General features: G+C 42.5%; 1 protein-coding gene across 1 annotated transcript in view; it reads right to left on the bottom strand.

Moving 5' to 3' along the window:
* LOC141776314 (E3 ubiquitin-protein ligase RNF31) overlaps positions 1 to 17,770 on the bottom strand; it is a 115,441-nt gene that overhangs the window by 15,618 nt on the left and 82,053 nt on the right. The window contains exons 5-15 of the mRNA XM_074649771.1: positions 17,727 to 17,770; positions 17,097 to 17,221; positions 14,076 to 14,155; positions 13,862 to 13,987; positions 13,372 to 13,565; positions 13,115 to 13,297; positions 12,759 to 12,929; positions 12,294 to 12,392; positions 9,571 to 9,660; positions 4,345 to 4,450; positions 3,778 to 3,896 (exon numbers count right to left, since the gene is read on the bottom strand). The exon at positions 17,727 to 17,770 is cut by the window's right edge and continues 123 nt beyond it. Of these exons, the coding sequence (XP_074505872.1) occupies positions 3,778 to 3,896; positions 4,345 to 4,450; positions 9,571 to 9,660; positions 12,294 to 12,392; positions 12,759 to 12,929; positions 13,115 to 13,297; positions 13,372 to 13,565; positions 13,862 to 13,987; positions 14,076 to 14,155; positions 17,097 to 17,221; positions 17,727 to 17,770 (1,337 nt within the window). The remainder of the gene's footprint in view (positions 1 to 3,777; positions 3,897 to 4,344; positions 4,451 to 9,570; positions 9,661 to 12,293; positions 12,393 to 12,758; positions 12,930 to 13,114; positions 13,298 to 13,371; positions 13,566 to 13,861; positions 13,988 to 14,075; positions 14,156 to 17,096; positions 17,222 to 17,726) is intronic.

Below are 17,770 nucleotides of genomic sequence, written 5' to 3'. Positions count from 1 at the left end.
TTAACCCCACATCACCCCCCCCCTCTCTGTCCTTCTTCTCAGAAGAACAAAGAGGTCATGTGGTGACATGCTGATGGCCATCTTTGATTCCGCCATCTTTGATTCAGCCATCTTTGTAGTTTTACAGTGCTCGCCATTTTGTTTGTAGGCAATACAGACATTTTGAAACAAGACGCCATCTTGTTTTCCCCCCCCCCTCTCTCTCTCTCTCTCACACACACACACGCACACACACACACACACACACACACACACACACACACACACACTGTGTTTGGTTTGTTTAGTTTAGTTATTTAGTTAGATTAATATTGTGTTTTGAACCTTTATTATCTTGTAAATAAATGTTTGTGGAATATACATGCTGGTCTCTTTAATGTTGCACAAGAGTGAATAATGCCAACCTCTGCTATGTCAAGAACTCCGATATCCTTCAACCTTTACTATCTATTTTGGTTATAGTTATTAATTTAATTATTAATCAACGTTCCAAATTGATAGTTTAGCATATATAATGAGACTATATTAACGTTTTGGTCATTGGTCCCTGATTCCAGGGTGGTGCCCCGTTTATTATTGATGTTTATTGATAATCTTTATTAATATTAATAATTATATTATTATTTATTAATTAATTTGCTAATAACCAAAACCTACTTAAGTAGAACCCCTACACAGTATATGACAGTAGAAGACAGTAGAAGACAGTATATGACAGTATATGACAGTAGAAGACAGTAGAAGACAGTAGAAGACAGTAGATGACAGTAGATGACAGTAGAAGACAGTAGAAGACAGTAGATGACAGTAGAAGACAGTAGAAGACAGTAGAAGACAGTAGATGACAGTAGAAGACAGTAGATGACAGTAGAAGACAGTAGATGACAGTAGAAGACAGTAGAAGACAGTAGATGACAGTAGAAGACAGTAGAAGACAGTAGAAGACAGTAGATGACAGTAGAAGACAGTAGATGACAGTAGAAGACAGTAGAAGACAGTAGAAGACAGTAGATGACAGTAGAAGACAGTAGATGACAGTAGAAGACAGTAGAAGACAGTAGATGACAGTAGAAGACAGTAGAAGACAGTAGATGACAGTAGAAGACAGTAGAAGACATTAGATGACAGTAGAAGACAGTATATGACAGTAGAAGACAGTAGAAGACAGTAGATGACAGTAGAAGACAGTAGATGACAGTAGAAGACAGTAGAATACATTAGATGACTGTAGAAGACAGTAGAAGACAGTAGATGACAGTAGAAGACAGTAGATGACAGTAAATGACAGTAGAAGACAGTAGATGACAGTAAATGACAGTAGATGACAGTAGAAGACAGTAGAAGACAGTAGATGACAGTAGAAGACAGTAGATGACAGTAGATGACAGTAGAAGACAGTAGAAGACAGTAGATGACAGTAGAAGACATTAGATGACAGTAGAAGACAGTATATGACAGTAGATGACAGTAGAAGACAGTAGAAGACATTAGAAGACAGTAGATGACAGTAGAAGACAGTAGAAGACATTAGATGACAGTAGAAGACAGTATATGACAGTAGAAGACAGTAGAAGACAGTAGATGACAGTAGAAGACAGTAGATGACAGTAGAAGACAGTAGAATACATTAGATGACTGTAGAATACAGTAGAAGACAGTAGATGACAGTAGAAGACAGTAGATGACAGTAGATGACAGTAGAAGACAGTAAATGACAGTAGATGACAGTAGAAGATAGTAGATGACAGTAGAAGACAGTAGATGACAGTAGATGACAGTAGAAGACAGTAGATGACAGTAGAAGACAGTAGATGACAGTAGAAGACAGTATATGACAGTAGATGACAGTAGAAGACAGTAGAAGACATTAGATGACAGTAGGAGACAGTATATGACAGAAGACAGTAGATGACAGTAGAAGACAGTAGAAGACAGTAGATGACAGTAGAAGACATTAGATGACTGTAGAAGACAGTAGATGACAGTAGAAGACAGTAGAAGACAGTAGAAGACAGTAGATGACAGTAGAAGACAGTAGAAGACAGTAGATGACAGTAGAAGACAGTAGATGACAGTAGAAGACAGTAGATGACAGTAGAAGACAGTAGAAGACAGTAGAAGACAGTAGAAGACAGTAGATGACAGTAGAAGACAGTAGATGACAGTAGATGACAGTAGATGACAGTAGAAGACAGTAGAAGACAGTAGATGACAGTAGAAGACATTAGATGACTGTAGAAGACAGTAGATGACAGTAGAAGACAGTAGAAGACAGTAGAAGACAGTAGAAGACAGTAGATGACAGTAGAAGACAGTAGCTGACAGTAGAAGACAGTAGATGACAGTAGAAGACAGTAGATGACAGTAGATGACAGTAGAAGACAGTAGAAGACATTAGATGACAGTAGAAGACAGTATATGACAGTAGATGACAGTAGATGACAGTAGAAGACAGTATATGACAGTAGATGACAGTAGAAGACAGTATATGACAGTAGAAGACAGTAGAAGACAGTAGAAGACAGTAGAAGACAGTAGATGACAGTAGAAGACATTAGATGACAGTAGAAGACAGTAGAAGACAGTAGATGACAGTAGAAGACAGTAGAAGACAGTAGAAGACAGTAGATGACAGTAGAAGACAGTAGATGACAGTAGAAGACAGTAGCTGACAGTAGAAGACAGTAGATGACAGTAGATGACAGTAGATGACAGTAGAAGACAGTAGAAGACAGTAGATGACAGTAGAAGACATTAGATGACTGTAGAAGACAGTAGATGACAGTAGAAGACAGTAGAAGACAGTAGAAGACAGTAGAAGACAGTAGATGACAGTAGAAGACAGTAGCTGACAGTAGAAGACAGTAGATGACAGTAGAAGACAGTAGATGACAGTAGATGACAGTAGAAGACAGTAGATGACAGTAGAAGACATTAGATGACAGTAGAAGACAGTATATGACAGTAGATGACAGTAGATGACAGTAGAAGACAGTATATGACAGTAGATGACAGTAGAAGACAGTAGAAGACAGTAGATGATATTAGAAGACAGTAGAAGACAGTAGATGACAGTAGAAGACAGTAGATGACAGTAGATGACAGTAGAAGACAGTAGAAGACAGTAGATGACAGTAGAATACATTAGATGACTGTAGAAGACAGTAGATGACAGTAGAAGACATTAGATGACAGTAGAAGACAGTAGAAGACAGTAGATGACAGTAGAAGACAGTAGATGACAGTAGAAGACAGTAGATGACAGTAGAAGACAGTAGATGGCAGTAGAAGACAGTAGAAGACATTAGATGACATTAGAAGACAGTAGAAGACAGTAGATGACAGTAGAAGACAGTAGAAGACATTAGATGACAGTAGAAGACAGTAGATGACAGTAGAAGACAGTAGAAGACAGTAAAATACATTAGATGACTGTAGAAGACAGTAGAAGACAGTAGAAGACATTAGAAGACAGTAGAAGACAGTAGATGACATTAGAAGACAGTAGAGGACAGTAGATGACAGTAGAAGACAGTAGAAGACATTAGATGACAGTAGAAGACAGTAGATGACAGTAGAAGACAGTAGATGACAGTAGATGACAGTAGAAGACAGTAGATGACAGTAGAAGACAGTAGATGACATTAGATGACAGTAGAAGACAGTAGAAGACAGTAGAAGACAGTAGAAGACAGTAGATGACAGTAGATGACTGTAGAAGACAGTAGAAGACATTAGAAGACAGTAGAAGACATTAGATGTAGAATAGAGCCTCACAGATCCAGGACTGAAGGGTTGACTGCAGCCTCCACAGAACTGGTGCTGACACTGACTGCAGGTGAAGTGAAGACATCCTCCTCCGGACAGACTGAAGACATACTGACAGTTTGGACACTCTGAGGACAAACACAGTAGAGACAATAGAATCTCATTAGACCACTTTAGAGACAACACACACTCCTCAGACCCTGAACTGTCCAGAACCTGTTGGGTCTTTGGTCCTGGTCCTGGTCCTGGTCCTGGTCCTGGTCCTGGTCCTGGTCCTGGTCCTGGACCTGGACCACGACCAAAGACCCAACAGAACTAATGTCCTGGACCTGGACCAGGACATTAGTTCTCAGGCAGCTACATGAGCCGGGATCACTACGCTGGTTCTCCACCTGGACAGGGGGACTCGTCTGGACAGGGGGACTCGACTGGACAGGGGGACTCGACTGGACAGGGGGACTCGTCTGGACAGGGGGACTCGACTGGACAGGGGGACTCGACTGGACAGGGGGACTCGTCTGGACAGGGGTCTAAGGTCCTGGTGGTAGGGGGACCCAGTCTAAGGTCCTGGTGTACCGATGCTTGTGTAGCTGAGCAGGGTGCTGGTCTTGTGGTCCTGGTGGTCCTGGTGGTTCCAGACTCTGAACTGGTCACAGGAGAGTCCCTGATGTTGAGGAGACCACTGCAGAGACAGAACATGTGTTACTGTATGTGGAGGTTCTGATCTGGGATCAGGTCTAAGGTCTGGTGTGTCTCTGTGTCTCTTTGTGTGTCTCTTTGTGTCTCTTTGTGTGTCTGTGTGTCTCTTTGTGTCTCTGTGTGTCTCTTTGTGTGTCTGTGTGTCTCTGTGTGTCTCTTTGTGTGTCTCTCTGTGTCTCTGTGTGTCTCTCTGTGTCTCTGTGTGTCTCTGTGTCTCTCTCTGTGTCTCTGTGTGTCTCTTTGTGTGTCTCTGTGTGTCTCTTTGTGTGTCTCTGTGTGTCTGTGTGTCTCTTTGTGTGTCTCTGTGTGTCTCTGTGTGTCTCTCTGTGTCTCTGTGTGTCTATTTGTGTGTCTCTGTATCTCTCTGTCTCTGTGTGTCTCTGTGTGTCTCTCTGTGTGTCTCTTTGTCTCTCTGTGTCTCTGTGTGTCTGTGTGTCTCTTTGTGTCTCTGTGTGTCTCTTTGTGTGTCTCTGTGTGTCTCTCTGTGTCTCTGTGTGTCTCTTTGTGTGTCTCTTTGTGTGTCTCTTTGTCTCTCTGTGTGTCTCTTTGTCTCTCTGTTTCTCTGTGTCTCTGTGTGTCTGTGTGTCTCTTTGTGTCTCTGTGTGTCTCTTTGTGTCTCTTTGTGTGTCTCTGTGTGTCTCTTTGTGTCTCTGTGTGTCTCTTTGTGTGTCTCTTTGTCTCTCTGTTTCTCTGTGTCTGTGTGTCTGTGTGTCTCTCTGTGTCTCTTTGTGTGTCTGTGTGTCTCTCTGTGTCTCTGTGTGTCTCTTTGTGTGTCTCTGTGTCTCTGTTTGTCTGTGTGTCTCTGTGTGTCTCTTTGTGTGTCTCTGTGTCTCTGTTTGTCTGTGTGTCTCTGTGTGTCTCTTTGTGTGTCTCTTTGTGTGTCTCTGTTTCTCTGTGTGTCTCTTTGTGTGTCTCTGTGTGTCTCTGTGTGTCTCTGTGTGTGTCTCTCTGTGTCTCTTTGTGTGTCTCTGTGTGTCTCTTTGTGTGTCTCTGTGTGTCTCTGTGTGTCTCTCTGTGTCTCTGTGTGTCTCTTTGTGTGTCTCTTTGTCTCTCTGTGTCTCTGTGTCTGTGTGTCTCTCTGTGTCTCTGTGTGTCTCTTTGTGTCTCTGTGTGTCTCTGTGTGTCTCTGTATCTCTCTGTGTCTCTGTGTGTCTCTGTGTGTCTCTTTGTCTCTGTGTGTCTCTTTGTGTGTCTCTGTATCTCTCTGTCTCTGTGTGTCTCTTTGTGTGTCTCTTTGTGTGTCTCTGTATCTCTCTGTCTCTGTGTGTCTCTGTGTCTCTGTGTGTCTCTGTGTCTCTGTGTGTCTCTTTGTCTCTGTGTGTCTCTTTGTGTGTCTCTGTGTGTCTCTGTGTGTCTCTGTGTCTCTGTGTCTCTGTGTGTCTCTCTGTGTCTCTGTGTGTCTCTGTGTCTCTGTGTGTCTCTGTGTGTGTCTCTCTGTGTCTCTTTGTGTGTCTCTGTGTGTCTCTGTGTGTCTCTGTGTGTCTCTGTGTGTCTCTCTGTGTCTCTGTGTGTCTCTCTGTGTCTCTGTGTGTGTCTCTTTGTCTCTCTGTGTCTCTGTGTCTCTGTGTGTCTGTGTGTCTCTCTGTGTCTCTCTGTGTCTCTCTGTGTCTCTGTGTCTCTTTGTGTCTCTGTGTGTCTCTTTGTGTGTCTCTGTTTCTCTGTGTGTCTCTTTGTGTGTCTCTGTATCTCTCTGTCTCTGTGTGTCTCTCTGTGTCTCTGTGTGTCTCTGTATCTCTCTGTCTCTGTGTGTCTCTGTGTCTCTGTGTGTCTCTGTGTGTCTCTTTGTCTCTGTGTGTCTCTTTGTGTGTCTCTGTTTCTGTGTGTCTCTTTGTGTGTCTCTGTATCTCTCTGTCTCTGTGTGTCTCTGTGTCTCTTTGTCTCTGTGTGTCTCTGTGTGTCTCTGTATCTCTCTGTCTCTGTGTGTCTCTGTGTCTCTGTGTCTCTGTGTGTCTCTGTATCTCTCTGTCTCTGTGTGTCTCTTTGTCTCTGTGTGTCTCTTTGTGTGTCTCTGTATCTCTCTGTCTCTGTGTGTCTCTGTGTGTCTCTGTCTCTGTGTCTCTCTGTGTCTCTGTGTGTCTCTGTGTGTCTCTTTGTGTGTCTCTTTGTGTGTCTCTGTATCTCTCTGTCTCTGTGTGTCTCTTTGTCTCTGTGTGTCTCTTTGTCTCTGTGTGTCTCTTTGTCTCTGTGTGTCTCTTTGTGTGTCTCTGTTTCTCTGTGTGTCTCTTTGTGTGTCTCTGTATCTCTCTGTCTCTGTGTGTGTCTCTGTGTGTCTCTGTGTCTCTGTCTCTCTGTGTGTCTCTTTGTGTGTCTCTTTGTGTGTCTCTGTATCTCTCTGTCTCTGTGTGTCTGTGTCTCTGTGTGTCTCTCTGTCTCTGTGTGTCTCTGTGTGTCTCTGTATCTCTCTGTCTCTGTGTGTCTGTGTCTCTGTGTGTCTCTCTGTCTCTGTGTGTCTCTGTGTGTCTCTGTGTCTCTCTGTGTCTCTCTGTGTGTCTCTGTGTGTCTCTGTGTGTCTCTCTGTGTCTCTGTGTGTCTCTGTGTCTCTGTGTGTCTCTGTGTCTCTGTGTGTCTCTGTATCTCTCTGTCTCTGTGTGTCTCTGTGTGTCTCTGTGTGTCTCTGTGTCTCTGTGTGTCTCTGTATCTGTGTCTCTCTGTGTCTCTGTGTCTCTGTGTGTCTCTGTGTGTCTCTTTGTCTCTGTGTGTCTCTGTATCTCTCTGTCTCTGTGTCTCTGTGTGTCTCTGTGTGTCTCTTTGTCTCTGTGTGTCTCTGTATCTCTCTGTCTCTGTGTCTCTGTGTGTCTCTGTGTCTCTGTGTGTCTCTGTATCTCTCTGTCTCTGTGTCTCTCTGTGTCTCTCTGTGTCTCTGTGTGTCTCTGTGTCTCTGTGTGTCTCTGTCTCTGTGTGTGTCTCTGTGTGTCTCTGTGTGTCTCTTTGTCTCTGTGTGTCTCTTTGTGTGTCTCTGTTTCTCTGTGTGTCTCTTTGTGTGTCTCTGTATCTCTCTGTCTCTGTGTGTCTCTGTGTGTCTCTGTGTCTCTGTGTCTCTGTGTCTCTCTGTGTCTCTGTGTGTCTCTTTGTGTGTCTCTTTGTGTGTCTCTGTATCTCTCTGTCTCTGTGTGTCTCTGTGTCTCTGTGTGTCTCTGTATCTCTCTGTCTCTGTGTGTCTCTTTGTCTCTGTGTGTCTCTTTGTGTGTCTCTGTATCTCTCTGTCTCTGTGTGTCTCTGTGTGTCTCTGTCTCTCTGTGTCTCTGTCTCTGTGTGTCTCTGTGTGTCTCTGTCTCTCTGTCTCTCTGTGTCTCTGTGTGTCTCTGTGTGTCTCTTTGTGTCTCTTTGTGTGTCTCTGTATCTCTCTGTCTCTGTGTCTCTCTGTGTCTCTGTGTGTCTCTTTGTGTGTCTCTTTGTGTGTCTCTGTATCTCTCTGTCTCTGTGTGTCTCTTTGTCTCTGTGTGTCTCTTTGTGTGTCTCTGTTTCTCTGTGTGTCTCTTTGTGTGTCTCTGTATCTCTCTGTCTCTGTGTGTGTCTCTGTGTGTCTCTGTGTCTCTCTGTCTCTCTGTGTGTCTCTTTGTGTGTCTCTTTGTGTGTCTCTGTATCTCTCTGTCTCTGTGTGTCTCTGTGTCTCTGTGTGTCTCTCTGTCTCTGTGTGTCTCTGTGTGTCTCTGTGTCTCTCTGTGTGTCTCTGTGTGTCTCTGTGTGTCTCTCTGTGTCTCTGTGTGTCTCTGTGTCTCTGTGTGTCTCTGTGTGTCTCTGTGTGTCTCTGTGTGTCTCTCTGTGTCTCTGTGTGTCTCTGTGTCTCTGTGTGTCTCTGTGTCTCTGTGTCTCTCTGTGTGTCTCTGTGTGTCTCTGTGTGTCTCTCTGTGTCTCTGTGTGTCTCTGTGTCTCTGTGTGTCTCTGTGTCTCTCTGTGTCTCTGTGTGTCTCTGTGTCTCTGTGTGTCTCTGTGTCTCTGTGTGTCTCTGTGTGTCTCTCTGTGTCTCTGTGTGTCTCTGTGTCTCTGTGTGTCTCTGTATCTCTCTGTCTCTGTGTGTCTCTGTGTGTCTCTGTGTGTCTCTGTGTGTCTCTGTGTCTCTGTGTGTCTCTGTATCTCTCTGTCTCTGTGTGTCTCTGTGTCTCTGTGTGTCTCTGTATCTCTCTGTCTCTGTGTCTCTCTGTGTCTCTGTGTGTCTCTGTGTGTCTCTGTATCTCTGTATCTCTCTGTCTCTGTGTCTCTCTCTGTCTCTGTGTCTCTCTGTGTCTCTGTGTCTCTCTGTGTCTCTCTGTCTCTGTGTCTCTCTGTGTCTCTGTGTCTCTCTGTGTCTCTGTATCTCTCTGTCTCTGTGTCTCTCTGTGTCTCTGTGTCTCTGTGTGTCTCTGTGTGTCTCTTTGTCTCTGTGTGTCTCTGTATCTCTCTGTCTCTGTGTCTCTGTGTGTCTCTGTGTGTCTCTGTGTGTCTCTTTGTCTCTGTGTGTCTCTGTATCTCTCTGTCTCTGTGTCTCTGTGTGTCTCTGTGTGTCTCTTTGTCTCTGTGTGTCTCTGTATCTCTCTGTCTCTGTGTCTCTGTGTGTCTCTGTGTGTCTCTTTGTCTCTGTGTGTCTCTGTATCTCTCTGTCTCTGTGTCTCTGTGTGTCTCTGTGTCTCTGTGTGTCTCTGTATCTCTCTGTCTCTGTGTGTCTCTGTGTGTCTCTGTGTGTCTCTGTCTCTGTGTGTCTCTGTGTGTCTCTTTGTCTCTGTGTGTCTCTTTGTCTCTTTGTGTGTCTCTGTATCTCTCTGTCTCTGTGTGTCTCTGTGTGTCTCTGTGTCTCTGTGTGTCTCTGTATCTCTCTGTCTCTGTGTGTCTCTTTGTCTCTGTGTGTCTCTGTGTGTCTCTGTATCTCTCTGTCTCTGTGTGTCTCTGTGTGTCTCTGTCTCTGTGTCTCTGTGTGTCTCTGTGTGTCTCTGTCTCTGTGTGTCTCTGTGTGTCTCTGTGTGTCTCTTTGTCTCTGTGTGTCTCTGTGTGTCTCTGTGTGTCTCTTTGTCTCTGTGTGTCTCTTTGTGTGTCTATGTTTCTCTGTGTGTCTCTTTGTGTGTCTCTGTATCTCTCTGTCTCTGTGTGTCTCTGTGTCTCTGTGTCTCTGTGTGTCTCTGTGTCTCTTACAGGAGACCTGCACTGACAGCAGGTACTCTTCTTACAGGAGGGACAATCCATCCTCAACTGGTCCACTTCATGGAGGACCCCGAAGGAGCACTACACACACACACACACACACACACACACACACACACACACACACACACACACACACACACACATGAATTAACAGCAGGTGTGAACAGGAACCGGATGAAGTACTCAGAACCTGGTCTGGTCTAAGAGGACCAGAGACCTGAGGTCTGTACTATGAAGCCAGTTCATCATCTCCAGGGTATCTTCATCAGTGGCAGCCGGCCAATAGAGGGCCACGGGGCCTGGCCCCACCCACCTTGAGCCACCAAAAAAAAAAAAAAAAAAAAAAAAAAAATTATAAAATTATTAATTCTAAAAATTCTAAAAATTGTCAATATGTGTGTTTTTGACCTATGGAATATACCCGTAATATTTGTAAAATAGGATAACTGCGCCAAATATCTGCTTTCCTCCTTGAACTCTCTGCTAGTGCACCTCTCAGCTGCTCTGCTGCACGTGCACTTCCTGGGGCCAAATGGATTTGGCCCCAGGAAGGCGGGTCTAATAAGCAGTACAGCCAATCACTGATTAAAGATATATGATTACAAGCATGAATGACATACAATTCATCCAATCAGCGCCGTAAAAAAGACTTCCAGGAGGGCCAAACTGATTTGGCCCATGGTGTGCGCGCGCACGGTCACGTGTGTCTCTCTCTGTTCTCGTCAGGGCTCATGTCAGTTCTCGCGTGATCTTGTCTTCTCGTCTCTCGCTTCTCTCCACTTCTCTTCTCTCACAGCCCATTTCCTTTATAAATGATCTGTCGTATGTTATATTAACATACTGAATTGTATGAATAAGATGTCCTTATGTCAGTGTTGGAATAAATGATAAAAATGTAACTGCAAAGTAGTAATGCGTTTTTGATACCTTTTTTTGCATTGAATCGTACTAGCATGTTTGTTGAAATTGATTGGCCCTACCCAAAAAAAAATCCACCAGCCGCCACTGATCTTCATCATCTCCGGGGTATCTTCATCATCTCCGGGGTATCTTCATCATCTCCGGGGTATCTTCATCATCTCCGGGGTATCTTCATCATCTCCGGGGTATCTTCATCATCTCCGGGGTATCTTCATCATCTCCGGGGTATCTTCTCGTTATCTGGCTTCACTAACCTAACAAACCAGATCTCATTAAACTGAACTACGAAGCTGGTTATCAACTCAGTAAGTCAACCCAGAGTTTCTCTGTCTGGATATGAGCACGTTCACATCAACGAGGAGGTGTTTACAGCATCTGACCAATCACAGACATGAACAAGACTACTGACCAATCACAGACACGAACAAGACTACTGACCAATCACAGACACGAACAAGACTACTGACCAATCACAGACATGAACAAGTCTACTGACCAATCACAGACACGAACAAGACTACTGACCAATCACAGACATGAACAAGTCTACTGACCAATCACAGACACGAACAAGACTACTGACCAATCACAGACACGAACAAGACTACTGACCAATCACAGACATGAACAAGACTACTGACCAATCACAGACATGAACAAGTCTACTGACCAATCACAGACACGAACAAGACTACTGACCAATCACAGACACGAACAAGACTACTGACCAATCACAGACACGAACAAGACTACTGACCAATCACAGACACGAACAAGACTACTGACCAATCACAGACATGAACAAGTCTACTGACCAATCACAGACATGAACAAGTCTACTGACCAATCACAGACACGAACAAGACTACTGACCAATCACAGACACGAACAAGACTACTGACCAATCACAGACATGAACAAGACTACTGACCAATCACGGACATGAACAAGACTACTGACTACAGACAGAGACGTTTAACAAAGAGTAAAGTATATTAGACAGATATGAAGAAGTGAAACTGTAGTTACTAACAGTAACACAGTTGAAGCTGCTAAATGCAGGAAGAACAGCTGGCAAAAGAAAAAACTCCCGATGTGTGAATGATTAAATTAACAGATTTATTAATTTAACGGAACACTCAAAAGTAAAGTGTACTTGTCTAAATATAAATAGCTTTTATGAGAATAATAGATAAATGGAATACACTTCTTTTTACCCTGCGATTACCGGTGGGCGTCTATGAGTATTCACACATCCTTTCACCTGCTTCCTCCTCTCTGACGGTGTGAAACGGACTCAACAGCAACACTGAGCTCTGATTGGTCAGCAGGAGGTGCTTTCATACGAGTTGATCTCTTATCTGGAACATAACCTGCTCCGGAGCAGGTTAGCCGTTCAGCATCAGTTACCATGGTGATCTACCCAGCATCAGTTACCATGGTGATCTAACCAGCATCAGTTACCATGGCGATCTACCCAGCATCAGTTACCATGGCGATCTACCCAGCATCAGTTACCATGGCGATCTACCCAGCATCAGTTACCATGGTGATCTACCCAGCATCAGTTACCATGGTGATCTACCCAGCATCAGTTACGATGGTGATCTACCCAGCATCAGTTACCATGGCGATCTACCCAGCATCAGTTACCATGGTGATCTACCCAGCATCAGTTACCATGGCGATCTACCCAGCATCAGTTACCATGGCGATCTACCCAGCATCAGTTACCATGGCGATCTACCCAGCATCAGGTACTGGTCTTGTCTAAGAGGTCCTGGTCTTACGTGAGAACACCAGCAGAAGTTCTTCATCTCCTGCAGAGCTCGATCTCGGAGTTTCCTCTGGAAGAGTTCGTGGATCTGAGGAGGCAGGAAGTGACGGATCTGCACACAAACAAACAGCTGGTTATTTGGACCGAACCAGAGATAGAGTGGCTCTGTGGACAGGTGGAGCCACCGGCAGGTCACGTGCACCTGACATACGGACTCTACGCCTGACATACGGGCGCTACGCCTGACATACGGGCGCTACGCCTGACATACGCCTGACATACGGGCGCTACGCCTGACATACGCCTGACATACGGGCGTTACGCCTGACATTCGGGCGTTTACGCCTGGTTTATGGTGATTATGGGTCCGGCTTGGTTCTGGTGCTGAGCATTGTGGGCTCAGTGATAACGAGACACTGCAGGACTCTGGTCTGGAGAGTCCCTCACCTGTGTCTCCAGGTGACCTCTGACCCCTCACCTGTGTGTCCAGCAGGTTGAAGTAGTCCATCCCTCCCTGACCTCTGACCTCAGGTCGGCCACACTGAGGACAAACCAGCTGATCGATGCTCTTCTCTTTAATGGCCGACGAGAAAAACGTCTTAAAACACGTCTGACACAAGAAACAGGAGCAGTGAGTCATGGTGATGATCTACAGGATATACAACCACAGAAGAAGAAACAGGAGCAGTGAGTCATGGTGATGATCTACAGGATATACAACCACAGAAGAAGAAGAAAACACTGGCTGACAGGATCTCACTGCTCTCCTGCTCTCTGATTGGCTGACAGGATCTCACTGCTCTCCTGCTCTCTGATTGGCTGACAGGATCTCACCTTGCTGAAGGACACCTGCTCCTGACAGATGGGGCAGCTGTGAGTCAGGAACTTGAGGGCTGATGGGAAATCTCTGCTGAGTTGGACCGCCTCCATGACCTCAGACGGGCTGAAGCCCCGCCCCTCCATGGTCACCAGAGACAGGAAGCTGGCCGCCTGGTCCGCAGGAAGACGAGCCGCCATCTGAGAGAGGACAAAGACAGAGCTGAGACCACCTGGGACCTGCTGAGACCTGCTCACCTAGTAGTCCTCCTCACCTTGTTGTGGTCCACTCCAGCTACTGGTCCAGAACCTGGAACCAGAACCACAGCACCACCTGTTGCGTGTCTGTCTCTGGCTGCTTCTGATTGGACCATCCGTACAGGTGACTCACCCTGCTGGTCTCTCCTGGACTCTCCGTCCAGCCTCAGAGCTCCCATCCTCCTGCTGAGAGGATCTGCACAGGGGACACCTGCAGAGACCAGCACCAGCACACACTGTAGTACTACAGAGACCAGGACCAGCACACAGACTGTAGTACTGTAGTACTGTAATACTACAGTACTGTACAACACCCACATACACCTGTCCCTGTACCCCCCTCCCTCCCATCCTCCTGCTGAGAGGGTCTGCACAGAGGACACCTGCGGAGACCAGGACCAGCACACAGACTGTAGTACTGTAGTACTGTGTAGCCCTCCCAGGCTGACACAGGAAGCTGTAGCCAGGAGACGGAGTGTCATGTGACCTGTAGGTCAGCAGACTCACCTGAGGAGGAGCTGAAGAGGGGGATGTTTGAGGAGGAAGATGAAGGAGCACTGAAGTCGATCCCCAGCAGCTCCTCAGTGTACGACCTCCTCACCCTCACCTCCTTACTCTGCTCCCATTGGCTGGCTGTGACAGAGGGGGAGTGGCTTCGTCAGGTCACATTCAGCATGCTAACAAGCTAACATGTAGCTCTGCTGTAGAACAGGAAGTTTACCTTTGTGTCCAGACAGGTGTGACGAGGTGAGGGAGAGATGATGGCCCTGAGAGGAGGTGATGGAGGAGGGATGATGCATGCTGCAGGAGGACAAGGCAAGGCAGGTTGATGTATAGAGCACATTTCACCAGCTGTAGAAACACTGAGCCTCTTTGTGATAACAGGATCCAGAGGATGGCCTTGAGGCGGTCGGCTCATGTATACGCTGTGTGAGACTAAAGGTGTCCAGCAGTGCAACACGTCTCCTGGCATCATTGTTCGTTGGATTGTCAACATGCAGGTTGAAATCCTCAGATATAATAACAGTCAACATCTGTGCAGATTATTGACAACAGTTCTCCCAATTCATGAAGAAAGAGCGTAGCTGAGTGTTAGGAGGTCTGTACATGGTTAGGAGCTATAAAGCTGGAGAACATGATAATGATATGATGAGATAATGATGAGATAATGATAAGATAATGATATGATGAGATAATGATATGATAATGATATGATAATGATATGATGAGATAATGATATGATGAGATAATGATAAGATAATGATATGATGAGATAATGATATGATGAGATAATGATAAGATAATGATATGATGAGATAATAAGATAATGATGAGATAATGATATGATAATGATATGATAATGATATGAGATAATGATATGATAATGATATGATAATGATATGATGAGATAATGATGAGATAATGATAAGATAATGATGAGATAATGATATGATAATGATATGATAATGATATGAGATAATGATATGATAATGATATGATAATGATATGATGAGATAATGATGAGATAATGATAAGATAATGATATGATGAGATAATGATATGATGAGATAATGATGAGATAATGATAAGATAATGATATGATAAGATAATGATATGATGAGATAATGATAAGATAATGATGAGATAATGATATGATAATGATATGATAATGATATGATGAGATAATGATGAGATAATGATAAGATAATGATATGATAAGATAATGATATGATGAGATAATGATAAGATAATGATGAGATAATGATATGATAATGATATGATAATGATATGATGAGATAATGATGAGATAATGATAAGATAATGATATGATAAGATAATGATATGATGAGATAATGATAAGATAATGATGAGATAATGATATGATAATGATATGATAATGATATGATGAGATAATGATATGATAATGATATGATAATGATATGATGAGATAATGATATGATAATGATATGATAATGATATGATGAGATAATGATATGATGAGATAATGATGAGATAATGATAAGATAATGATGGGATAATGATATGATAATGATATGATGAGATAATGATATGATGAGATAATGATATGATAATGATATGATAATGATATGATAATGATATGATGAGATAATGATATGATAATGATATGATAATGATATGATGAGATAATGATATGATAATGATATGATAATGATATGATGAGATAATGATATGATGAGATAATGATATGATGAGATAATGATAAGATAATGATATGATGAGATAATGATAAGATAATGATGAGATAATGATATGATAATGATATGATAATGATATGATGAGATAATGATATGATGATGATATGATAATGATATGATGAGATAATGATATGATGAGATAATGATGAGATAATGATAAGATAATGATATGATGAGATAATGATATGATGAGATAATGATAAGATAATGATATGATGAGATAATGATATGATGAGATAATGATGAGATAATGATAAGATAATGATATGATGAGATAATGATATGATGAGATAATGATGAGATAATGATAAGATAATGATATGATAAGATAATGATATGATGAGATAATGATAAGATAATGATGAGATAATGATATGATAATGATATGATAATGATATGATGAGATAATGATATGATAATGATATGATAATGATGAGATAATGATATGATAATGATATGATAATGATATGATAATGATATGATGAGATAATGATATGATGAGATAATGATGAGATAATGATAAGATAATGATAAGATAATGATGAGATAATGATATGATAATGATATGATAATGATATGATAATGATATGATAATGATATGATAATGATATGATGAGATAATGATATGATAATGATATGATAATGATATGATGAGATAATGATATGATAATGATATGATAATGATATGATGAGATAATGATATGATAATGATATGATAATGATATGATGAGATAATGATATGATGAGATAATGATATGATAATGATATGATGAGATAATGATATGATAATGATATGATGAGATAATGATGAGATAATGATAAGATAATGATGAGATAATGATATGATAATGATATGATGATATAATGATATGATGAGATAATGATATGATAATGATATGATAATGATATGATGAGATAATGATATGATAATGATATGATAATGATATGATGAGATAATGATATGATAATGATGAGATAATGATATGATGAGATAATGATATGATGAGATAATGATATGATAATGATATGATGAGATAATGAAATGATAATGATATGATGAGATAATGATATGATAATGATATGATAATGATATGATGAGATAATGATATGATAATGATATGATAATGATGAGATAATGATATGATGAGATAATGATATGATAATGATATGATAATGATGAGATAATGATATGATGAGATAATGATATGATAATGATATGATGAGATAATGATATGATAATGATATGATAATGATATGATGAGATAATGATATGATAATGATATGATAATGATGAGATAATGATATGATGAGATAATGATATGATAATGATATGATGAGATAATGATATGATAATGATGTAAAGGCACCAAATGATGATTGTTTACACTGAAAATAATCTTTATAAATGACAGCTATCCCTCCTTTTCTGTTTGTTCAGTCAATAAGGCCGATGTTACTACGTGATAATACAACAAAGACATCAGATATCATGTTTGAACTCTGACCTTTTGGCTGACAGCTGCACACCTGCAGGGGGCGGGGCTTGTACAGGTGACCTGGCATAAAGAGGCGTGTCTCTCCGGAAGGCCCGCCTCATCTCTGACACCAGCAGTGAGAGGTTGGACACGCCCTGACAGGAAGTGACATGGACAACATTATTACGATAATTAAAGTGTGATTATGTTTCTATGAGTTCTCCTGCCTGGAGAATGAGACTTCTCAGTCACTGGACTCTACCCGGACTCTACCTGGACTCTACCTGGACTCTACCTGAACTCTACCCGAACATTACCTGAACTCTACCCGAACATTACCTGAACACTACCCGAACATTACCCGAACTCTACCTGGACTCTACCTGAACACTACCCGAACATTACCTGAACTCTACCCGGACTCTACCTGGACTCTACCTGGACTCTACCTGAACACTACCCGAACATTACCTGAACTCTACCCGAACATTACCTGAACACTACCCGAACATTACCCGAACTCTACCCGGACTCTACCTGAACATTACCCGAACTCTACCCAGAGTCTACCTGAACACTACCTGGACGCTACCCGGACGGATAACCAGCTAACTGTCCAGATTAACTACCCGTCTGACTGAGTGGCTCAGTGGGTCTTACATGTGTCCAGTTCTTCAGTCCGTTCAGACTGATGTTACCGGAGG

This window comes from Sebastes fasciatus, chromosome 11 (genome assembly GCF_043250625.1).
Source record: "Sebastes fasciatus isolate fSebFas1 chromosome 11, fSebFas1.pri, whole genome shotgun sequence".
NCBI classification, from domain to species: domain Eukaryota; kingdom Metazoa; phylum Chordata; class Actinopteri; order Perciformes; family Sebastidae; genus Sebastes; species Sebastes fasciatus.
The sequence above is the reverse complement of the archived record's forward strand: the minus strand, read 5'-3'. Positions and strand labels throughout refer to the sequence as shown.